The sequence below is a fragment of the Silurus meridionalis genome, chromosome 24 (genome assembly GCF_014805685.1).
Source record: "Silurus meridionalis isolate SWU-2019-XX chromosome 24, ASM1480568v1, whole genome shotgun sequence".
In the NCBI taxonomy this organism is placed as follows: Eukaryota; Metazoa; Chordata; class Actinopteri; order Siluriformes; family Siluridae; genus Silurus; species Silurus meridionalis.
The window spans coordinates 11,023,475-11,048,071 of record NC_060907.1 but is presented as its reverse complement, the minus strand read 5'-3'; the positions used below and the strand labels follow the sequence as shown (position 1 = coordinate 11,048,071).

Genomic DNA, 24,597 nt, shown 5'->3' with positions numbered 1-24,597 from the left:
AGAAATCCTGAACTATCCCAGGGTTTCCTCAGGCTTCAAGACATATTTTTAGATCTGTTTGTCTAAAAGTTTGTTTGTGTTTTGTTAGGGGTTTTTTTTATTGCTGATGCCTGAAAGATGTTCTGAACCCACGTGCATGTTGTTATCTGTATGTCTGGTAATTTCCACTTTTGCTTTCGGATTTAGAAGCTCGTACAAGAAGAATCAGTATTTGTATGCTGCAGCCTGTTCATGGCAAAATCCCCCTCAAGCATGGTGTATTGGAGACACACTAAAAAATACACCTACGCACACAGACATAAATACAAGCTTTCCTCAGGAGAGGCTGTGTATTCACCTGAATGTGCTGTTTGTGTGCACAGAGTTTCAATGCATTAAACAGCCCCTTAATATAATGCACACAACTCAGGATTGGTTTAGCTTGCTAGAATGGTCGAAATGTTGATGTTTAAGTTTATTCAGAAAGTTTGTTTAGTCTGCACAGGTGCATCGAAGTACACTCACACCATCTTTCTTTATTCTCTTGTTCTATTCTCATTTCTGATTAAGGCATCTGTGGAAAGATTTATAACGGTAAATTTCTTATGTAATAGTAGCATGACTTGCTCACTGGGTTATTCATTATTTCATTTAAAGTTAACGAACAGAATTAACTCTTCAATTGCCACACCCGTATAAAATTTTCTGTATATTAGGCTAGTTTGTGAAGAGTAATGACGTATAATGTCAAATGATGTCCATTTTAGAAAAGTGAGAAAAAACGAGCCCAGCACATGATTCACATAATATCAATTCATTACAAGACTGAAACCAGTGCCACCTGCTAACGGGATATTGCTAGCACATTATACGCATAGTAATTCTCAGCATCTTTACTTCAGCCCTCCACCATTTTAGGCTACTCTCAAATCAGAAACAAATCCTACACACTTTTTAAAGCTCAGAGGGTTTGTAAAAGACACAGGAGACACATTGTGTTATCATTTGGGTTGGTGTTTTCCTATTAGTGTCTTTTTAAACTAGGGTGCCACAGAATTTAATTGCGGGTGCATGAATATAAGAAGAGTGCAGCAGAGAGGCAGGAATGTTGTTTAATAAATACCCAAGCTGAGGCTACATTATATCCCTGTCGGTCAGAAATACACACACACACACACACACACACACACACACACACACACACACACACACACACACACTCACAGGGCTGCTTCATGCAGTCCTGAATGGCTTCAGATGTGAAAACTTCATCTGGAGTTGTAGTTGGATGCAGGCCTAGAAGCATTTTAAGGATAAGTATTACACAATGGATTCACCAAGGTTGAATTAACTCTTACAGGGTTGAGTTAACTTTCACTATTTGGTGAATGCACAACACTCAGAATTAAGCAATATTAGCTAGGAGTGCATGTTATGGATTACAAATTAAATTGTTTATTATTATTTGTATTATTATTGCAAAAAATATTAAACTTTTTTTTTCCATAGTTCGAATATTTCTCAAAATGCCTCTCTCTTGGGGTTATTATGCTCAACAGTCTGTAGTTTTTATTCAGAATGTTTAAAGAAACTGAAAACGTCTGTGAGTAGAAATAGAAAATAGCTCAAGCTGACAGAAAGGCTACAGTAACTCTGTTTGAACTCCTAACAGCCGAGGTAAAGTCTTATAACCCATAGCATGCTAAACCTTAAGGCACAAGGTCTACAATAGCAGAGGGGCACCTCAGCTTCCACTCGTGTCAGCCAAGACCAGGCTGCTGTGGGCACAGATAAACATTCACTGGACGTGGAATATTGTAAAAATGTTGTCAGCTGTTCAGTTTTGTTGAGCCTGTATGCTGTATATTATACCTGGTAGAGCAGTGTACATTTCTCCAGTACAATTTTGGAAATGTGCAATCTGTGCCAAGGTGCTCTGGTTAGTCGTAAATAGAGGTCAACTGTTTGGCCGATTAACCGGGCCAATTTTTGGCATTTTCACTGATAAATTGGCCAAAAACAGCTGACTCTGTCCAACTAGAACCAACGGTCCGGAACACACCCAAACTATTACAGCCAACCGACGCTCAAAGACCACCCAACATTGCCCCACGGTTGACATATTGGCTGTTCCTTTACTTTCTCACAATCTATGCATTGTGTGTGTATACAGACTTTGAAGGCCATAGCATGTGACTTGCACCTTTGGATGCATGTCATCTTGGATGCGACCACTCCCATTAGGATAGAAACATATTATAATGGGAAGAAAATGATCACTGCGATTAAATCTTTTGATGTACAGACAAGTGTACCGACGGGAGAGGTTTACAGATCTTAAAGGTAGTAAATATGCATTCTGATTTAGAAAATTGTTGAATTATAATTGTATTCTAATTGATATTTATTAAGTAACGATTTGTCCGATGACAAATATGTTTGTAAATATATTATTTGCAGAACAGTAGTTTACTAAATATTATTAGTATTATTACCCTGGGCTTCACAAGACTTTTATATAGAAAATCCTGTTATTGTGTGTATTTATATAAAATAACTGCTGCTTTAAGATTTCAGATCTTGCTGCCATGCACTACTTTCATTATTCATTCTGATTATCTATGCAGTTGGCAAAATAGTGTCTATTACTGTGTAGACAAGAGTGTAATGTTTAAAGCCCATTAGTTAGTGATGTTGAACTTTGTATTCTTAGTAACAATTAGATAAGTAATAAATAAACTCTGTACTTACCTCAAATGAATATTCCCTCAGAATGAATGACATGATAATAATTGCTATTATTTAAAGCTCAAAACACTATATATATATATATATATATATATATATATATATATATATATATATATATATATATATATATATATAGTTATTTTATAATCATAGCTAAAAATTTCACAATAATCATATGCTCAAGACCAAACTGTGTAAATAGAGCTGTATATAATACTATTAAATACATTTTGATAGAAATTCTGTTCTTATCGTAGTTTTGCCAGTTTTAATTCCTACAGTATATCCTTTTAAGTCTTCAAGCACAGCGTTCTGTGTATTGTGCTGGACAAAATGAGTCATGATTCCTGCATTCTCCAGTGGTGTATGATGGTAATGTGAGGGACTGTAAGTTAAAGAAATTTGATGTTTTGGCCCAAAAAACAATTGTAAACATGACGAATAGGGTCAAGCATGGACTGTGTCTTTTAGAGATACATGCCAACATTGTTAGTTAGCTCACAATTCAAAACAAAGCCACAATTCCAATTAATCAAACATGTTTCCCTTAACCTTTTTATTACATTTTCTCCAGTTGCGGTACCACTGTTCCAAACATGTTTCATAATATGCATAAAGGCCATGCTAGAAGCTAGCACAATGGCTAAATTTTACATTTAAAGGATATGATCATTCATAGAGCATCAAATAAAAATCATGCTCAAAATAAGATTTCACGCTTAATGGTTGGTCTTTGTTTGCTTTTAAAGGAATAGTAAACTGTTGTTGCTATAAAAATGTTTCATAGCTATGATTTTGCCTCCTATAATTTTTGGGGGGGTTAGTTTGGGGAACTAGTAAAAGCTTCTTGTACTAGGTCAATATGTTTGGCACCTGAATGGCTGTAACCTGATAGGTAGACATTAGCCAGACCCTGAGGTTACCTTCTGTGCACACAAAATTAAGGCATTCCAGGTATGTCTTTAAGCTGTGTTCATATATATTTGGACATAATTATATATATGCAAGATATAATCCTGGGCTATGTGTTCATTTCACTATTTGTATCTCATGGCAAACAACTGCCCAATGTGAAGCAGACTTTACACAAGTTAAAGCTGTCACTGATGTTTGTAGTGCAAAACAGACTGAAACAATAAAACAAGTTATTAAAATAACAGTTAATAGTTAATTTATATACAGTCTCGTAGAACTATAATTCTCCTCATTCTAAATCATATACAGAGATCAATACTGTGGTACATGACATTTATTTTTGAATGATTTGTAACAAATAGTAAACATAAAGAGAAGAGAGAGAGAGAGAGAGAGAGAGAGGGAGAATTGCTATATTTATCCTATCAGTTAAATGATGCAAAAAAATCATCCATTTAGCTAAGTAAATTAATTAGGAAAAAGGTTTAGAGTATCTGTTTCACTTTATGCAGCTGTAAGTTAATTCATTAAGAAAAGTGAATAATCTGACCAGTGCTATGTGTGCGTTCACTTTCCAGCCAATCAGAATCAAGTATTCAGACTGACCATTGCATAAATTAGGAACTGAACTAAATCAGTGTAAGCTAAATTACAGTGATTTAAACAAAGCTCTCATTTATGTATTAGTATGATAGATAATGAGAGAAAAAGCCTTATTTGAATGTGTGACCTCTATGGAAACATTTACAAATGCTATTAAAAGCATCTCTTAGTAAGCAAATAAATGTGACCCCCTTGTAGCATGCATCCATTGAACTACTTAAAAATCACTTCATAAGTTCTACTTTCTATTCACAAAGAAATGAAAAGAGAAATGAAATTCACTGACATTAGTTCTAATCGTAGGAAGATTTTCAGTAACACTGATTTCATGATTCATTAGAGAGTTTTTGTCAACACAAATGTTTGAGATCCCTAAGGAAAGGTTTTCCAGGTTAATAAGTTTAATGTCAAGTTTCTTAATGGAAGCAAGAGTCGCAATAAAACTGTAAAATGAGCTGTTTTTACTACCTAGCTAAGAAGAATTAGCATCACAGTAAGGATGTGCAGTGTCCATGCTCCCATTACAAGCATAAACATTGCTAGTTGTATTTGTTTAGAAGATAGACTGCTCCAGGGCTGGAGAGTTAAGGAAATTAGAACAACAGATGCTGCGTGATTTTCTAACTCAGCCGAGCGGAATTTCTTCATCGGATCTTTATCCTGTCTTTAGAGAAAGACAGTGAAAAATGGGGACCAAGTGTCAGCTAGGTTGATTATATTTCCTGCACGAGCTTGACACGTTGACAGGAAATTCGATGAAGATGCCGGGAAGAAACGATGTGACCTGTTCTAAAACAGAACACGGTCCTTTTCCTGTCTTTATGTGTTGTTCCAGTTTGCTCTCCCAAACTTAGATCTTCGCTTTTCCTCCCTTTTGAGCCATGCCAAGTGTTCTGGGTGGCCAAACAAGGAACGCTACAGCTGAGATAAGGTGTGGCTGTGTCGAATATATGGAGAAAAGCACTTCAGAGCTCGTTAAAGGGCCAAGAGAAACAGCAGTTTATAGAACATCAGATAAACATCCGTGTGGGATGTGCAAGGCAGGAGTTGAGAGAGCAGATCCTCATTTCAACACCACTGCATTATAAATGCGAATAAAAAAATAACCACGTTGGTTCCTTTGTAATGCCAAACATTTATTGCACATACAATTGTTTAAATCTTAAAAAAAAATGTTAGACAATAGACAATTGTTTCCCCTGATGGTACAAAGCCCAAGAGTTACTGAGGATTCAAGAGGTTACATTAGAGGGTAATGAATCCTTTACTTAGAAATAAATTAGTTTACAAGTGCATTTTTAAAAAACATCTGAAATCATAAAAACTTTTCTACTTGTTCTACATTGGAATGTTTCTGTGTAGAGGCTTTCACAGTGCTATTGAGAAGCATCCAAGTCAGATCCCTTTGGAAGGAATGTTGAATTATCCTAAGAATCATTAATGAACCATATTTTTTTTTTTTATACTGAAGCCCAAGTTAGAATTTTCGCTTCAAACTTGATAAATCACAGCAAGTTTGAAGTCTCAGTGGAACTTGTTCTAAGTAGTTTTTAACTTTTCTGTATTTTTTCAGGGTGAGTTCCAAAGAAAATCTGTTTAGGAAGAATGCTAACAAGGCATAGAAAATGTGATGATCCTTTTTTCCAAAAAAGATGCAGTCCAAAGTTAAAGTTGTTCCTCAGTCTAAAAAAAAAAACAAACAACATGCTTGAAATCTACTGTAATTCCCACCTTCTCTGACAGGGAAACTCCTCTGTTCTAGGGATGTGCATTATTTAGAGCATGCCAGTATTTAGAGCTGAACACAAGAAGGTGGCTTCTCTGACTAACAAGGACTAACAGAGAGAAAGAAAGAGAGAGAGCATATTACGTCCCAGGAGGAAGGGGTTTTTGTGATTTATTGAGTATTTGTTGGGTCTTATTGTCATGGCCATGTGTTGCCTGGAAGACTGCTGCTCTTTTCAAAAGCAATGGAGTGGCAGACAGCCAGCATTTTCCATATAAACCTCCAGTAACCTTTGTCTGCTGTCTTTCTCTGTCGTTTATACACACCCATTATGCATACATCATTCAGTCTTGGATATCTTGCTTGTCATTTGATCACCTTTTTCCATTCTTTCGCTTCTCCATTTTCTCTCAGGTGTGCCAATATAAGCCAATTTTTTCTGCTTTGCTCTTTCTGTCTCCACTCTGCTCATGTCTATGCTGTCCTGAGAGGGAAGGATAAAATCAGACTAAGCACCAAATCCTTCCTTCAGAGAATATGAAAAACAGAGAGATTGAGATGGCTTTAAGAAAGAGAAAATAAATAGTCAAAGTAGGAAAGCAATAACGTGATTGAAAGAGAGTCATGACCTCGGCCAGCTTTTCAGCTATATCTAGCAAAGCGAAGCGAAGCCGCTTCATCATGCCACTGCCTTATTTGGCTATTTTTCAGTGGTGGCTCAAACAGCTTTTTGCTCAAGCGACATTCTTTTGTTTATCAAACACCACGTCTGCTTATTTTCCACCAGGTTTTTATGTTTACCGTAACAGGTGATGAGAGTCTGCTCCCAAAAAAGATGCGAGTTGCGTTAATTTTTTTTATTTTTTTAAAGAAAGAAGAGTGCTAAAAATAGGTTTGCCCTCTGTGTGTGCAGCTGCTCCCCATCAGTTGCAGTGTTTTGGTCAAGCTTGGATTCCTATCGCCTCAGAATACAGCAAAACACTCGGGCTGTTTGAAGTCCACTCTTTCTTTCAGAGAGATTAGAATCAAGCCTCAGCCAATCAGCTTGCAGCTGCACCAGGCATCTTATGAAAAGTGCCAATGGGACAAAGGGAATAGAGGCGATTGGCGGCTGAGCAGGTGCTGGACAATTAGGGGGCAGCAGCTGGTGTTGGTCACACACGTTTGTAGACATCCTTCCATTGCTTTGCTGCATCCCTCCATTTGTCTGGCCACTTAGAAACCACCCAAAACCAGTTCAGACAATGAACGTGATTTTTAAGAACAAAGAAAGTATTTTGGAAGGAAAAACAGAGTGCACAATTTAATGATGATGTTTTATATATAAGAGATAATACAATATTTATATAACCAGAATTTGTTTTCAGTACATCTCCTTCAGGTTGCATATGAGATTTTGGTGACAAAAACGTATTTGTGCAATGCGTGTGGGCTGGAGCCTCATCCGAAAAATTCGTTTCTGATAAGCCCTTCTGTGTGTAACATCATCCTCTCTCTAATTTCCCTAATATAAAAATGCCTTTCCCTCTGCACTTTTGCCAGAGAATGACTTCAGTACACTTATCAGAAGAGTATCTCCCACACTCTCTCTCTCTCTCTTTCTCTCTCTCTCTTTCTGTTTGAAGCTGAATGGCTTTAATAAGCACTATCTGTAGTCATGTAAGAGCCTATGCCTGAGGGCTATCCCCATGCTCTTCTTGGACCACTCACTTCTTGGATATTTATTGCAGACTAGCTCTTTTCTATACGCTTGCAAGCTTTGTTTTGTTCTTTATAAGATCTGCTTGGGAATATAGGCTTGTTTGTCTCTCTGATCACTTCTCAGAATCCCTTGGAAGACCAGAGGCTCAATCAAGATGTAACATGATTGAACTCGTTTGGTATCAAAACACAAGGGTATTCCTTGAACAGGGTACTGTCAAATAGAAAAATTGTTTGGGCCCAGACTGGCTGTTTTGAGAATTTGAGAAAGCTCTCCTCGCATTTCCATGTAAAAAGTTCAGAATGGTTAAAAAAAATAATAATCCATTTTGCTGCAAGCACAAATGTATGAACTGACAGGAAGACTACAGTAACTCAGCCATGGTGATTAGAAAAATTTAAAAAAGACATTGAACACACATTGAACCTAGAAATGGATGGACTATAATAATAAAACATCACAGCATTTTCCTTTCAGCCAAAAACAGGGGTCTGAGGCTACAATGAGATGGATTGTGTACTTACACATCCTACTACCTTATTTACCTGAAAGAGAGCCAGCCATTATTTTTTTTTTTTTCATTTGCAGTCACTGCTTAGTCACAGAGTTTGAACTTCACTTAATTATATATATTTTTAGTTCTTTGCTAGTTATTTTAATGTTACTGCCTTTTCACCTGATTCATACAGTAGTACTTAACCTACATTTATCCTGGCCTTTTCATAGGCCTGCTTTATATGAATCCTTTGCTTTCAGGTGTATCTGGCTGTTCAGGCTGATTTAATTGTGCTCTGTAGTTTTAGAGTTTATATTTTAGACCGACTTTCGAGTCACTTTATCCTGTAACTAAAGCCATTTCTTTGAAGCATGAAAGTGCTGCTACAAGGTCCGAGTCAGTAGGGTAAACTTAGTGCTGGATTATCAGTTGTTTGAAGCCATAGTAAATAGTGGATTTAAATTTAGGATCACGACTTGCCCAGGGGTCATTTCTGTGGAAGCAGTAAAGATCAGCAGAGAACCTTTGCACAGGGAAGCTACTAGATCTCTCACTGGACGTTGATTCTTGATTCTGAAAAAGCATTTTATTTTTGTTTTTACATTTAAGGGGGTTCTGAATTTTTTTTATATAACAGGAGATAGCTGGTGGCAATGGAATAAAGCCCTTACTACTGATGAGCTTAATGTTTTATATTAGCCATTTTCATACTAATATATAATTAGCTAAATGCGCAAAGAAAAAAATTATGTCAGTTTTTATTGTGGAGAGTTACTGTTTAGGCAAAATGTTTAGTCCATCCAATTCAGTCTTGTCCAGCTAATTGCCCAAAGCAGCTTTACAGAAATCCGGATAAAGATTAAGGTCCATAATAAGATTGACATAGGTGACAGTGCTAAGTAAAAAAAACAAAACTAAGATTACACAAGGAAAGAAGCCAAGAGTCAAACAGAAGCCTCATTTAGACAAAAGAGTATGGTGGAATTAGAAATCATTATACTCTATTAAAACTCTATTAAGACTGGGTTACTGATCAGAAGGTTGGGGCCAACCACTGCCAAGCTGCTCCAGGGTTGTTGTAAAATGGTTGATCCTGCACTCAGAACCATTTTCCTAGCATGCTGGAAATAAAAGAATTTCAATGTGATATAATGTATATGTTACAAAATAATAGCTGCATCTTTGTTACAAGTGTGCAGAAGCTAGATAAGATTAACCAATGAAGAAGGGGCTAGACTGCCAAATAAACTACTTGACCTTAAGTGTTTACTTGTAAGTAAATAATTTGCAAACTCAACTTTGAGTCAACGTGTCAGGATTGTGGACAGGGATTACATTTCCCACGATGATTGCACCTCTTCACACATTTTTTAAATATAGGGTTTTTATTATTGAGGGAAAACAAAATTCAAAACTACATGGCTCTCTGTGAAAAAGTGTTTGCCCCCTAAACCTAATAACTGGTTAATAACTGGCACCCTTAGCAGCAACAACTGCAATCAAGCGTTTGCGATAACTGTGTTCAAGTTATAGTTTTTGTTATTTGTCTATTGTTTTGTATTTAGTATCATATGAATATGAATGTTCATGTGTTTCTGAGTATAAAAGTATTTCCTCATTTGCATCTGCTCTCCACTTTTCTTATTCTGTGACACATTGACAAAATCTGTTTTATAGCTTGCCCACACCAAAAAGATTCCTGTACCTTTTGAATGAATGACGGCCACATTGTGGTACAGTCGAACATTTATAACATTTATGCAGTTATATCTTTTTGTATGTTTGATGACCGGCATAATTATATGTAAGTGATGTGTCAGGTATATGTCAAGAACTGAACATTGTCATCCGATTCTTGTCCCCTGTTTCTCATTTTCTGATAATGAGCACATATATACAAGTCTCACCTTACACTCATTAATCAATGTCAACCATAGTTGCCACTGTCATTCATTTTCCATGTTTTAGGTTATAGTTCTTGTTTTGTTATCTTGTTATTGCAAATGTGAAACACAAAAACAAAGAAGCAACCCATCTTTGTTTTTGTGTTTCACATTTGCACTCTACATAAAATTCCAACAAAGTTGTCTTTGTCTTTGGCTAATTCTGCATGATAGATACCAATTGTTTTGGCTGGACTTGCACTTATGTTGAATGCTTGGAAATATCAAGTCAGCTCATGTCAAGTCATTTATACCATATCTAGTTTGTACAATACACAGTGAAACTAATCATCGTTCCTCTGGGACTAAAGTCCTGCATAATTTACCAGCCTCAAAAACTTTTCAAAAAGATTTTCTAATCGAGATCAACACATTTGTTTAGACCAAAAGTCTACTTATGTACAGTATTCTTGGCCAAAAATCACTCTTTTTAAAACTTTAATACTGATGTTTGACAAATTCGATTAGCTGAATAGACGATCTATCAAGAAATTTCTCAACAATAGCTTCTCTGTCAAAACCACAGCAGGAACAGTGCAAAACAACTGGGCATCAAGGTTAGGGTTTTTTTGGAAGACTAGGTGGTTGTGAGTTATATCAAATCCTGAGCAAATGCTTGTTTTTTTCACATGAAGTCCAGATCCTGGCAAAAGACTTACCATTTTTCATTATTTGGGGATTTTGCGCTAATCAATGAAGTTATGACAAGTGTCAGAGCTCTGAAATATTTCTCTTAAGATAGGAAGTGGTTTGTTCTTATATGAAGGTCCATGGACCACATCTCCCTACTTATACTAGAGACTGAGGATAGCTTTGTAATGGAGTTTAAGAGGGAATAATTTCCTGGATATTGGCTTTGCCAAGCAATGATCTGCTCTACTGGCCCTTACATCATGTAATATGTCTGGAGCCGGTGCTAAACACTCCAGTCATCAAAATTTTAACAGAGAACACGATGTTGTTTTAAACAGCAAAACAGATTTAACAATTCTCCAATGCCATTTTCACACAAAATTAATGTACTTCTAGTGTCCCGAACTGAAATTCTCAATAAAACCATGGTATAGATTATCTGCCAAAACTGCTCTAAATGTTCCTTTGAGAATTTTTACCAAGCAATAAAATAATAACTGCATCTTTGTTTTGAAAAAATGCTCTCAAATGCATGATCCAAATCACTGTCATAAGGTTTCTTTAACATTTCTTCAAATTCTTACACAAGACTGCTAAGAAAATAGAGTACAGTAACAGATATTTGCTTAAGGGGCAATTTATTTGAACTCCAGTAGACTGCACAAAGATTGTTTTGCGTAAGACATAAATGAGTTTTCCAAAACCTTGAACTCAGTTACATGCAGTGTACCTGATACAAACCTGTTTGAGATACGTCAAAACGCTTTGGGAAGAGTATTTACACTCTGAAATAATGTGTGTAATCAGTCAAAAATTAGACTCTGGCCATCACCACCGGGGTGACGTCACGACCAGGAAGTATAAAATGCACATGGAGTGAAGCCGGCACAGCTCACCTGCTTGGCTCGCAGGCTTTGAAAGCATGCCTTTTGACAGATTCTTCCCCCTGTGATGACCGCATGCAGCTCCACCTTTCTTTCTCCAAGGAGCGCTCTGCGATACCGAAGTCGAGGAGCTTATGGAGGTTGTGACACGTGCCGTTGCCAAGCTCGATATAACTTGGCCGGTTTATGAGCAGAAAGTGCCTTCATCCAGTAATTTAGATGAGCACTTTCTGACACAAGTGTCGCAACCTCCGCGTCGGGGTCTCCCGTTCTTTCCCGACCTGCACACTGAGGTGTCCAGGTCATAGTCAAATCCTTTTTCAGCCCACCCCTTTACCCCCGGCTCAACTGTGCATTCTCACTTCATGGGGCGGAAAGAACATGGTTACGGAGAAATGCCATTGGTTGAAGAGACGTTTGCCAGCTATCTCTCTCCCGGGATCACCTCTTACCTTAAGACCCCCACAATACTTACAAAGCCCCTATGTAATACGTGGTGGTTTTGCAGACGTATCAGGCTGACCTGCTGCATGAGCTGGATTGGGTGGCCATGTTCACGATCTGGCTTTTAGAGCCACTAAAGAGACCGCATTGGTCAGTCTATGGCTGCCCTGGTGTCTACAGAGAGGCACCTCTGTCAGAAATGTCTGATAGAGACAGAGCCATTCTGCTGGACCCTCACTTTGTGGAGTGGACCCTCCCTGTTGCGCTGCTTCAGAGAGCTCTGGATAGTGTTTGCCGGGACGGAGTCCGTCTCCTCCTGGTGGCTCCAAGGTGGCTGTGGCCCCTCAGGGTGCACAGCACAGAGGTTTTGGCCTTTCCACCGAGGTGGTAGAGACCATTCTCCACTCCAGAGCTTCCTCCATGAGGAGGTCGTATGCCTCCAGATGGCGTCTGTTCTGCTCATGGTGTGTGCACCACTAGCTGGATCCAGTCCACTGCCCGGTTGGTTCAGTGCTGGATTCCTCCAAGAACAGTTCGCCAAAAGGGTTGGCTCTGTCCACCTTTATACCGGCTGAGGCCTCTGGTATGACATGCCTGGGTAGGACCTGGCCATCGTTTTGAGAGAGAGCCCCCCTTCGAGCCTCTAGCCGAGGCATCTTGGAGGCATCTTTCCATCAAGACCGCTTTCTTGTTGGCCATTTGCTCTCTCAAGAGAGTAGGAGACCTGCAGGCCCTTTCTGTGTCCCTCTCCTTCCTGTATTTTACCCCAGGTATGGCCAGTGCCTTCTTGTACACCAGAACGGGTTACCTCCCCAAGGTGCCCTCAGTCGTCCCACGACCTATAAGGTTACAGACATTCTATCCTCTGTTTCAAGCCCCAGACCAGAAGAAATTGAACCGGCTGTGCCTGGTACACGCACTAGACCCGTTCTGTGGACGTAGGTGTTTAGTGCGTCTACCGGCTTTGTCAGATCAATCTGATCAACTGCTTATCTTCTACGGCCCTCCGAGGAGAAGCCTCCCTGCTAATAAGCAAACACGCATCATCCTATGAGTTTTCTGGTCTCCCCTGAGGTCACTCCACCCGAAGTGTGGCTGCCCCAAAGACTTGGTCCTCTGGATTACCCCTCCAAGACATTTGCAACGCTGCAGGCTGGTCCACCATGCTGACCTTCTATAGCCTGGACTGCAGTGCCACTCCTGGCCCCTTTGTCCTTTCCAGCTAGCTTTGCTTATACACACTAGTCAGGGACTGGTCAGTTTGGCATGATTGGACACTCATTCCCAAAGTGTTTTGATGCAGCTCGAGATCCTGAAAGGGAACATTTCTAGGTTACGTATGTAACCCCAGTTCCCTGAGGGAATGAGCCACACTGCTGGTGTCCCTGCGGCACTTTCTCCTCCTTTACAGAAGCTGGCACCTTTACAGAAGCATGTGCGTTTTATACTTCCTGTTCGTGACGTCACCCCGGCTGGTGACGGCCAGCTTCCAAACTTTTGATTACACACATTATTTCAGAGCGTGAACACTCAGACGCGTTCCCAAAGCGTTTCGACACAGCGTCTTGTTTCCCTAAGGAACTAGTGTTACATACGTAACCTAGAGACATTTTTTGCCTGCTCCATTTTAAAAACATCTTTTACATTGTTTAGTTTTTGTTTATTTATTATGATAAATGATGACAGATTTCTTGTCTATAATATGTGAATCTTTACATTATTTTATGAGATATGCCAAAAAAACAGAACAACACTTTTAGTCTGGTTACCCCTAAAAAAGAGGAATTTATTATTTAAAGGTAACCATAGCAGACATTCTAATGGATTCCATTACAAATGCCATTACAAATTATCAGCTGTTAAACATTAAAACATTACCAAATGGTTTCCATTACGTAGTGTGTTTGTGCTCAATCATTGTCAGAAATTATTATCAGTAATCACTGTATTGGAATCTGGAGGCTTAATGCTGTCCTAATGGTCCCATTAGTGTCCAGTAGATACAAATATGTGATCGATCAAAGTACATTTGGCCTTTAATGGTATCCACTAGACACAGCATACCAACATCAAGAGGCAACAAATTTTCAGTGGAGTCCCACGTGGACTTTTATAGTTTCAATTAAAACCATTACCACCATTACAAAGTCTTTGAAGGATTCTGTTGTTGTTTTTTTCAGCTACAGTGACATCAGGCATGTTTTTTCTATGCCACCACACTTATTCTCAGTTTTATTTGTTTCTCCATACTGTCTTTGTATGGTCTAGACTTTAAAACCAAATCCAATTATGATAAAACAACATTCCTAATGGTATAGCATGATAAGTGGAAATTAGCTTAATCATCACAAGCTTTATTTTCATTTTTTTACTCACCTGATCTCTGTTCATGCTAACCTTTGTGGGGGAAAAAATCTGTTGATTAATTCAGTTCAGTATTTGAATGTCTTTTTTATGCCATTTCAACACTTATTTGCTGTGCTGTGTGTAAACGTTTTTCTTTGTTCTGATGCCGATGTGATGGTGCAGGAGCGTTATCTGATTATTAATTGAATTGATTTGGCTTATGTCCAACTCACCCAACAATAGTCAAACTGACTGCATTTACTGCTGTTTACACAACATGATATTGTGACAGTCAAGGCAAGAAAAAAACATATATACAAACCTAGTAGAGATATAAACATATGATATGGGCGAATTCAGCTACAATGACATCAGACAGGATTTTTTCTGCACCGCCACACTCATTCTTAGTTTTATTTTTTTCTCCATCCTGTCTTTGTTTCCTCTTCGCCTAAGGAGTTATTGAGGCTAAAAGGGTTCATCTGTGGTTAGAGGTAAGCCAGTTGCCTTTCTTGGCTTGCAGTGATACAAAGAATGATGGAAAGAAGGAAGAGAATATGAACCCCCTCCCCACCCGCCCTATTTTTTTTACATGGATAAGTTTACATGGATAAGTTTTCCTATTGTATGTTCACACCTATTTTTATTTTTATAATTTTAATAATACACTGTTCATATTCATTTTATATGGCCCTCTTTTTTTCTGTTAGGGAAGCTTACTATCACTTGTCATATAGAGCTAATAGGAACTAGATGACGAACTAGCTACATTTAGTGCTGTTATTTTGGGGAGGTATTTGAAAGTCTTTGAACGTGCAGATGAAGGCTAAATACAGAACACTCTCACATGCAAGGCTATCTCATTCTGCAGCTGCATTTCTGAGTATATTGCTGGATAGCGTAATGCCATGCTGGTATTTCTTAATGTAAGTAAAGTGTTATGTGAGGTGCTCACTAGCTACCATTACACACAAACAGTAGTAACACTGCTATTCTAAGCAGCAACAGTTCTAAAAAGAAAGAGAACGTAAAGAGATACTGTTTGGCAGCCATTTTGGAAAAGCTATTTGTATTAGATCGTCTACACACAAAACAAGGACTGTAAGGATTATGTTTGGGAGAAAATTATAAATGTGCATAAACACTTATTGTAAGGATTTTTTCAGGATTTCTTGTGTTCTTCACTTAAAGTTATAATAAATTTAATCTGTTAGGAATGCGTTAGAATACATTTAGTCACTCAGTGTCAATGATAACTGCAGTTAATAGAGTCTTAAACTGAACAATAGTTTGTTTAGATATTGTAATATCTATGGCAGATTTAATGTTGCTTTAGTATATTATAGCACACCATATGCGCACTTAAAGGTTAAAGAAAATATTCATTTGTAATAACACCATACAAAACAGTGGAACATTATTAATGACAACTTCTGTAGTGATTTTGGGTTAATGTCATGGATTACACCTTACAAAATGAAATGTGTGTGTCTAAGTGCATGAAGAACTAGACTGCTCAGGGTTAACTCTTAGCTCTTTTTAGATGCCATAAAATATTTGCTTGTATGCAGAGATGGCAAAAGTACACACACCCTTCACTTAAGTAGAAGTACATATGCTCATGTTTTAGAATACTAGGGTAAAAGTTGAAGTGCGGACTATACTTTTTTACTCAAGTTGAAGTAAAGAAGTTTGGGCTCTGACATACTTAAGTAAAAAGTAGCCTTTACTGCTACCTGTTTTAGTGTCACGCTGGTAACTGGACATATTAATATTAGGGCTGTCAATTGATTCAAATATTTAATCGCAACTTAATCGCTGTTCTAAATGTACTATATATCAATACTTTGTTTTTAATACTCTAAGCAACATGGACATGCACAAAAATGGAAGCTTTATGCAAATGTATTTGTATTATAAATGAAAACATACTCAACAAAGAGCATTAAAAATTATTGCAAATGTTTTAAAGTAATTATGGTGGTTTAAATTACATAAATCATCATGGAAACCAAACAAAACTTTTGCTATGTTTTCACTCGGACGGTTAATGAGGTGATACCGGAGAAACTGTACCTCTTCGAACTTTTCATACGGATTATCGGAAAATATTTGTTTTCAGTTTGACTTGGTTTATGTAAAATACCTTTCGAGCTTACTATACATATATTTATTATGTCTGTAAGGCAAATTTATGTTTTCTGTATTTTACAAAAGCACAGCATTTTGTTGTTATTATGAGTGTATACAAGTGAAAGTAGACCTTTACAGATTCGAATGATGTATTGCTTTTATTTGCACAATCAAAAAAGACAGTAATTTAAGTTCGTTTTGGCATTATGAGGAAAAATGCCATGAAACTCACCGCCGCATTTGTCAACCAACAGAGGGTAAATTGTATGAATCATGGTTGATTTTGGTGTTGGATTTAAGACTTGGTGCATCAGTAAATCAAATGTTTAATGATAAAAAATATTTTTCAAGGGAGTTTAATTATTTATTTAATATCTGAGAAAAGTAAGGATGTCTTGAATAAATGTATGTTGCACTGAAGGTTTTAATTTCGCCTCTTTTATATTTATTATATATATATATATATATATATATATATATATATATATATATATATATATATATATATATATATTATAGTTTTTTATTTATTTATGTATTTAAATTTTTATAAAAATAGTCAAACAGAAATGCGTGCCGCATTGATATGCTCTAATATGTTAATAAAAAACGAAATTGTGTTACCTAATGAATGAATCCAAGCTGAACATCCACTATATAGAACACAAGCAGAGCAAAGATGATGATGATCAGGTAAATCATCTGGAATGTCTCTGTTCTCAGTCATGTTTAGGTCGCTGACTCCCTCTGTCTCATCCACGTTAACCCCATACTTCTTGTTGCTTTCTGATTTGCTCATTGTGAGCTTCGCAAACTAGCCTACGTCTGTGGTGTGTGAGAGACAGGAAATGATACACCAGTGGGAGATTGAAAAAGCAGCGCAATGACAGAAATTATGTTGATGGGCTAAAAACGGCATGCAGTGAGAAGAAAGAAACATTGACATTTCACCGAATAGATTAAAACTAAAGTAACGAGCCTGTTGTGAAAATGGAGTTTTAAAGTGTAAATGTTGTATAAAAACACAGACTATAGAAATATATTATAAATAAATAACAATATAGACTTGAGAGTTTACATTTTTTTCTTTAGCATACATGAATGTGACCTTTTTAACATTATCTGTCTTATGCTGTTTTTCCCAACTCCAGATAGTGAAATCATCCCTCCAGACTGTCTCCGTCCACGCTCCTTCACTGCAGTACGAGGCCCCTCATCACTGCGACGTGAGGCAGAGTCCTCTCGTCTGTCCGTCAGCCTCTGTGACCTCAACCTGGCACGAGATGAGGCCAGACTCCGCCTCCCATCCGCTCCTATTGCCACCTCCCGTCCCATTCCACAGAATTCTTTGAACTCGTTCCTGCCAGCCGCCCTGGAAGGCGAGCTGCGTTTCCATCAGCTGCGTGGTGCCCACCTCAAAGCTGTGGATGAGCAGACAGTGGCACGCTGCAGTCACGGGCATGAAGAAGAGGGCACACTGGTATTCACTGAGCGTCCAATACGCCTCTCAGAGACCATCTACATCACAATGAACAAGTCAAGCCTGACTCGCTCAGGCTCACTGTCCTACGGTGTGACCTCGTGTGACCCTGCCACGCTGCGCCCAATGGAGCTTCCCTCTAACCCGGAGGAGCTGGTGGACCGCAAGGAATTCTGGGCTGTGTGCAGGGTCCCCTCTTCAATCCATTCCGGAGATGTCCTGAGTTTCCTGCTCACACAGGAAGGAGAACTGATCCTGAGCCAGAATGGCAACAGTGCAGGCATGCAGGCGTGCGTCGATAACTCGCGCCCACTTTGGATGTTCTTTGGGCTACATGGTGCTGTTACGCAGCTAAGGATTTTGGGTAGGTGTTTGTTTAAGCCTGCATGAATACCTATAAAGTGTAAAATATTGATAATATTTAATATTATAATGACACCCTTTATTGACACGCGTGTCTTTATTGAACTAAAGACTGTTCAGACCTTTTGCTGTCAGTGAAAATAGTTTCTTTGTTACTAGTTTCTAGCTTAGTTACTTTAAAATTTAATTTCTATGCTGGAAAACTGTCAAATCATGTGTGCAGTTAAATGAATTTATTATTGATTACAGCTGGGCCATACAGTTACATATGGCACATTTTTGTTTACACTGATTTTTGTGTCGTGTAAAATGAAATTATCTCAAACCAATTTTTCAATCCTTTACTTATGAGGCCAATAAGTTTTATACTGTTTTCACTATTGTCATGAAATTAGATTTAAGACAGGTTCAACACATTTGGAATTTGTAGCAAATACTTCTTTTTTTAAGCATAGTTAAGTGTGAAAATGCATGCCTTTGTTGTCATGGTTACAGTCTAATACAGGTAAAAATTCCTGCATTTTCTGAAAGTTTCTAATTATTTTTCATATTCATCATGGCATTAGTTTTTTTAGCCTATATCTGAGCATTCAGAAATGCCTTACTAAAATGTATGAGTTTTGGTAAATAGTTGTAACTGGATATTATCACTAATTCTGCAGTGCAAATGGATTACATTATTATTATAAAGTAGCACAATTTTTAGGTTAATATAATTTCCTTCCTATCACTTGACTTTAAAAGATCATTTTTAAGACTATTCTAATTTATTGTGTCATTAGTGCCACCCACATACCTTGTTCAATCAGAGGATGGCGGTATATGTAGTGAAGGTAATTGAGCTAGTTATATATGAGAAAGAGAGAGAGAGAGAGAGAGAGAGAGAGAGAGAGAGAGAGAGAGCCTTAATACAGGAAGTGCAACAGGAGGGTGTGTGGGCTTTATGTGAGCCACAATCGCACTCTAACACGTCTGTGTCACTTGAAGCATATTCCTCTCTCTAACACTCCACTCAGCGCGCCTCCTCCCAACTGTGCCGACTACATCCCCTCATCTCATTAGACTCTATCCCCTCACTTCGTCTTCTGAGGCGACACAAGAGTGGGCGATTTTCACTTCTCACTCCAGCTTTAATATTTCACACTGTTATTTCTCCTCCTTCCCTCTCTCACACTTATCCTCCACTGCTCTCCTGTAATCTCCAAAAACTTCTTTCAGTCAGGCTTCATTTCTCCCACTTTCACATTTTATAACCCAGTCTTCTTGGTAAGTGTAGGAGAACCACTGCACTCCCTGTCGATGAGCACTCATCTTTTTTTTTATTAACCCATTTTGCTTTGCAGCAGCTTACTAGTCCTGAGTATGTGCAAGCTTGCCTGTCTTATTTCATCAGCTTGCAATCAAGAAACAAAAGAGTGACATTGTCATTTGTCAAAAGTGACTTGTCATTTGTGCTTTTCTGACCAGAGATTAGACAAATGCAAATGTACTGTGGTCTTCATGAAAAAAAATAAATAAAATAACTATATATATATATATATATATATATATATATATATATATATATATATATATATATATATATATATATATATATGTGTGTGTGTGTGTGTGTGTGTGTGTGTGTGTGTGTGTGTGTGTGTGTTTTAATTAATGCAACAAATTTGACCTGCAAAATGTTCCAATCTGAGATGTTAAGTAAGATGCTAACTATTTAAATCTGTAGCACCTCATGAAAGAACACAGCATGTACAAACTGCTTTTGTTGACTCAATTATGCCTTTAGTCAGTTGTCATAGTAATGCCCACTCTATTCTCAAATAGATTTTAATGAAGGTTTATTTAGTTAATTACATGAATTTATGTTCAGTACTTGGGAACATGATATTGGAAATTAGGTTTATATAACAGACAGGATAAACCACAATCCAGAAATCAGGGTTAAAGCGGGCTAACTTGTTAGTGGGCCAACAGAAAATGGATAACAAATTTCAGCAATGCTACTTTCATCTGTAGTTAGGAGAAAAGGGAGATAAATTGGTCATTGGTTGGAAAGATGGAAATCATAGTAACACTATTCAATCAAGGGCATTTTTGAGCTTATGCATGCAGAAGAGGGCAGATAACACTGTTCTGCAGCCCTGTAGCCCTGTATCACATGTCTGAGGAAATTTGAGAAAACTATTGTTGGTGGATGTCCTATTAGAAAAAAAAGTTTGAGTACAAATTTATCAAGGGACCAAATAAAAAAAAAATACAAGCAAAACTGCATTTGCTTTTGTATAGTGTGTAAACAGGAAATAATGAGGTAATGTTGGAAATGGCCTCGTATTCAGGAATGGAAGCCCTTTAGCAAACATCAGCAGCATCATTGTAATATCCAAGAATTGCAATACGCCTAAAAAGGAAGTGCTGAACCGTTTTGTTTCAACACTGGAGCAGGACTTGGCCCTGACCTTCATTATGTCAACCGAAAGCAGTGTAATATTTATATTGAAATTCTTCACACAAACTTGTATTGAAAATGAAGGACAAACATGGCTGAAATTACTGATTTAGTGACGTTAGCGATGTTCAAAATATCAGGAAAAGGTGACGCTCGTCTGCGTCTCATGTATTATGCATTTTCTCAGAGTTTTCTCAGATTTTCACACTCAAATCAACACCTCTACCACCCACATTCACTTCAGCATCATCCTTCTTCCTCCCTTTCAGTGTCTCCTTGTCTTTCTCTCTTCTCAGTCATCACTCTTTCTTTTTCTATATGATAATGAGTCCATCATGCAGGCTAACCACTCACAAGTGTCAAACACCCAAATGCCTGGTGAGGTGGATCGGCCAAGCTAGGGCTCACCTTCAAGTGCCGCGTTGCTTTTTTGATGAATTGTCACTAGTTCTTTATACTTAACTCTTATCCTGACAACCTTTACAGCAATGCATCATTTACTTGAGATGTCCAAGTCTCCTCCTCTGCCTGCATATCAATATGATATCCACATCACTGACAGGGGAAAATTAAGCTATTTGATTACTACAGGAAAGGTCAATAAATTATATTGAAATTAAATTTTTCTCTAAAATGCATCCCTACTCTACAATACAATATCAAATCAAATTAAATTGTATTTGTCACATACACATACATACAGAGTACAACATGCAGTGAAATGCTTTTAATATCGACAATCTACAATATCTACCTACAATATTCTAGTTAGCATATGTTAAAAGTAGGGCTGTCAATCAATTCTAATATTTAATTGCGATTATTTGCATGACTGTCATGAGTTAACTTTTAATTAATAGCAACTTAATCCCACATTTTTATCTGTTCTAAATGTACCCTAAATTATTAGTTTTCAAGTTTTTAAGACTCTAATCAACATGGGCATGGACAAATGTGGATGCATTATGCAAATGTATGTTTATTATTAGTGGAACCAAACTCAACATAAAGCATGAAACCCAGGCATGTTTCAAAGGTCATAGATGTTTTTCAAAGAACTCGTTGATTTCCATTAACCACATGAAAAAAATAACAGAAATACCAGGTTCCAATTCTTCTTCTTTTTTTTTTTTTTACCTGAGTAATGAAAGGACATCATGAATAAATTAATATAAAAAGATTTTAATGTACACTCTAAATTTGCGTTAATGTGTTATTAACGCGTTAAGTTTGACAGCCCTAGTAAAAGGGAATTAATACAGTATGTAAGATTTCTTAATGTTAAGGTTTAAAGGTTTTTGGCTCTTCCCACACAACATAAATAAATATATTATGTACTGTAAGAAAAAAGTGATTATTCACAGTTGTATGTATGCAAAGTATCCAAATTTTTTGTTACATGAATGTTATTTATATAGAAGCATTGCAGCATCTACACTATATAAACAAAGGTATTGGGACACCTGACTTCTAGAGCCATATGTAGTTCCCCTTTCAAACTATTAGAACCGAACTTGTTCCAGCATGACAATTCAATTTTGAGTGGCCTGCTATAGAACTCTGACCTTAACCCTATTGAACACCTTTGGAATGAATTGCAATGCTGACTGCAACCCCACCAATACTCACTCTACATCAATACCTAACTTTACCCTTGTACTAAACCCTTGTGTCTGAAAGAGCACAAATTTCCATAACCAGACTACAAAATCTAGTGGAACTTTTTCCCAGAAGAGTGTAGATTATAATAACAGCAAATATCAATTAAATGGGAACTGGGATGTTAAAAAATGCGCATATGATTCTTATAGTCAGGTGTCCACAAACTTTTGTCCATATAGTGTAGGGGTGACCAACTGGTCACGATGTGTCGAGCCGGACCGCGAAATCTTTTCGGTCCTACGGCACCACAGGTCACTAATACCGTTAATATACTTACTCTTGCTACGATCAGACGTGCAGTTGTGCACGCAGTGAAGGCAGCAGAGAGCGATACGCAAACAGATGAAACTTTCAGCGAGTGAAAAACAATGGCATTCTCAAATATAAGGAAAGTTGATGCTGAAAACAGAGTTTTTCGAGATGCTTCCATCTTTAAGTTTAACAGTTCAGCCGAAGCGACGATTTCATTTAATTTTCATTTAAAGTTATTTACCTTTTTATAGACTTAAAGGAACTGTACAAATGAACATATTAAGGATTTCTTGCACTTTTTCATTTTTCCAACACTGGCACTTGCCTGATTTCTCTCTTCTATGTTTCAAGTTGCATTGGTAAAATATTATCTTCAATATCATTCAGAAACACAATGTTGAACATTAGATACATTTAGTTAGGTAGACGCAACACATCTGAAGTTAAAATGTGATATGAGATTTCCGTTTTTAACCACTGAGGAATGGCATCAATTCATGTTTTAAGGTATGTAATTGTCCTGGACCTCAGCTGACAGGGAGGGTTCATTTACTGGACCTCAAGCAATTTTAGTTTAAGAACCATAATATAGTGTGTATAGTGTGTTGCTGTCCAACATTAAATTCAGTATATATTACATCTGAAATAGTATTTTACTAATAGTCCCACTGTGCAATTATTGATGTAGTTGAAATGCTGCTTTGTCTTTGATTCGTAATGTTTCTACATCAAATAACATATGAATGTTAAAGCAATAGCACTCAAAACCCAAATTTTTAAGATTACCAAAGGTATGTAACTAGTTTAAATGTGCATCCATGGAGCCACAAAGTTTTCATTACACGCTTAAAACAGAGCTCTGGAATCAGACATCTGTCTTCACGGTCTCCTGAAGGGTTTCTCTCATTTTCTTCTACAGTCAACATTTGTGCCTGTTGTTAATCTGATGAGATGGTGTGGATACGTCCAAGCCCCTGCAGTCTCTGATGACTCACAGAGGAGGATTTAAAATGGATGGTTGTGCGTAATGATCAAATGGTGCAATGGCATGCCAGATGTCATTGTGCACTCTTTGTTTCAGTCGTGCCCTGTATAACACCCAGCTCTAAGTCGAGCCTCGCAAAAGCTGCAGAACATGCGTGCAGTGTGCATCACGTGCGTGCTCAGGTCACATTTTTGTTGGGCCGAATATAGATTGTTGTGGGACATCGCATTATCTGTATCTGATATGGGTAGACCTCAGGGGAGCCATACAGTATATATTTTTGGCTGTTTTTATAGATATGCAGGCATGGTTACATATATTGTGTTACATTATATAGAAACATTTTGGTATTTCCTGATAATAAATGTTAGTAGTTATAGTAGTACATAATTGAAAGTATGTCAACATTATATGCTTTTTTTATCTGCTTAGTGCTGCTCAAGCAGTTCAAACAGATTACTTGAAATTTTGCCTTGATAGTGGAAAAAGTTGGCTGTCCTGTCTGACTACAGTGTTAATGATACCACTCCACTCTGCAGAGGTGTCATATTCAGATTCCAGCCTCACTTCAGAACAATTTATAAACCACACTGGGTACTGGACACTCCCTGCCAAAACAAAACTGTAGAGGGTTATGTGGCTCAGCACATTCCAGTGAGTGCATGTCTTGCTTAATCACAATGAAATGCCATCTTGGTCACCTTGGACAGCAATAATATATCAGCCACTGACCATGGATCATGCAGCTTAGCTTTTCCCCTTGTTTGACTCCCATCTGGGGATTAAAGCTGCACATGCTATTCATTATTGATGTCAGTAGCAGAAGCAGGCAAGTCAAGGAAATGCCAGAATTA

The 24,597-nt window shown here is 37.6% G+C and overlaps 1 protein-coding gene across 2 annotated transcripts in view; it reads left to right on the top strand.

Annotated features, from left to right (window-relative positions):
- neurl1aa (neuralized E3 ubiquitin protein ligase 1Aa) overlaps positions 1-24,597 on the top strand; it is a 95,068-nt gene that overhangs the window by 63,973 nt on the left and 6,498 nt on the right. For both annotated transcript variants that reach the window (XM_046837408.1, XM_046837409.1), the window contains exon 4: positions 17,707-18,399. In XM_046837408.1, coding sequence (XP_046693364.1) covers positions 17,707-18,399 — 693 coding nt within the window. The remainder of the gene's footprint in view (positions 1-17,706; positions 18,400-24,597) is intronic.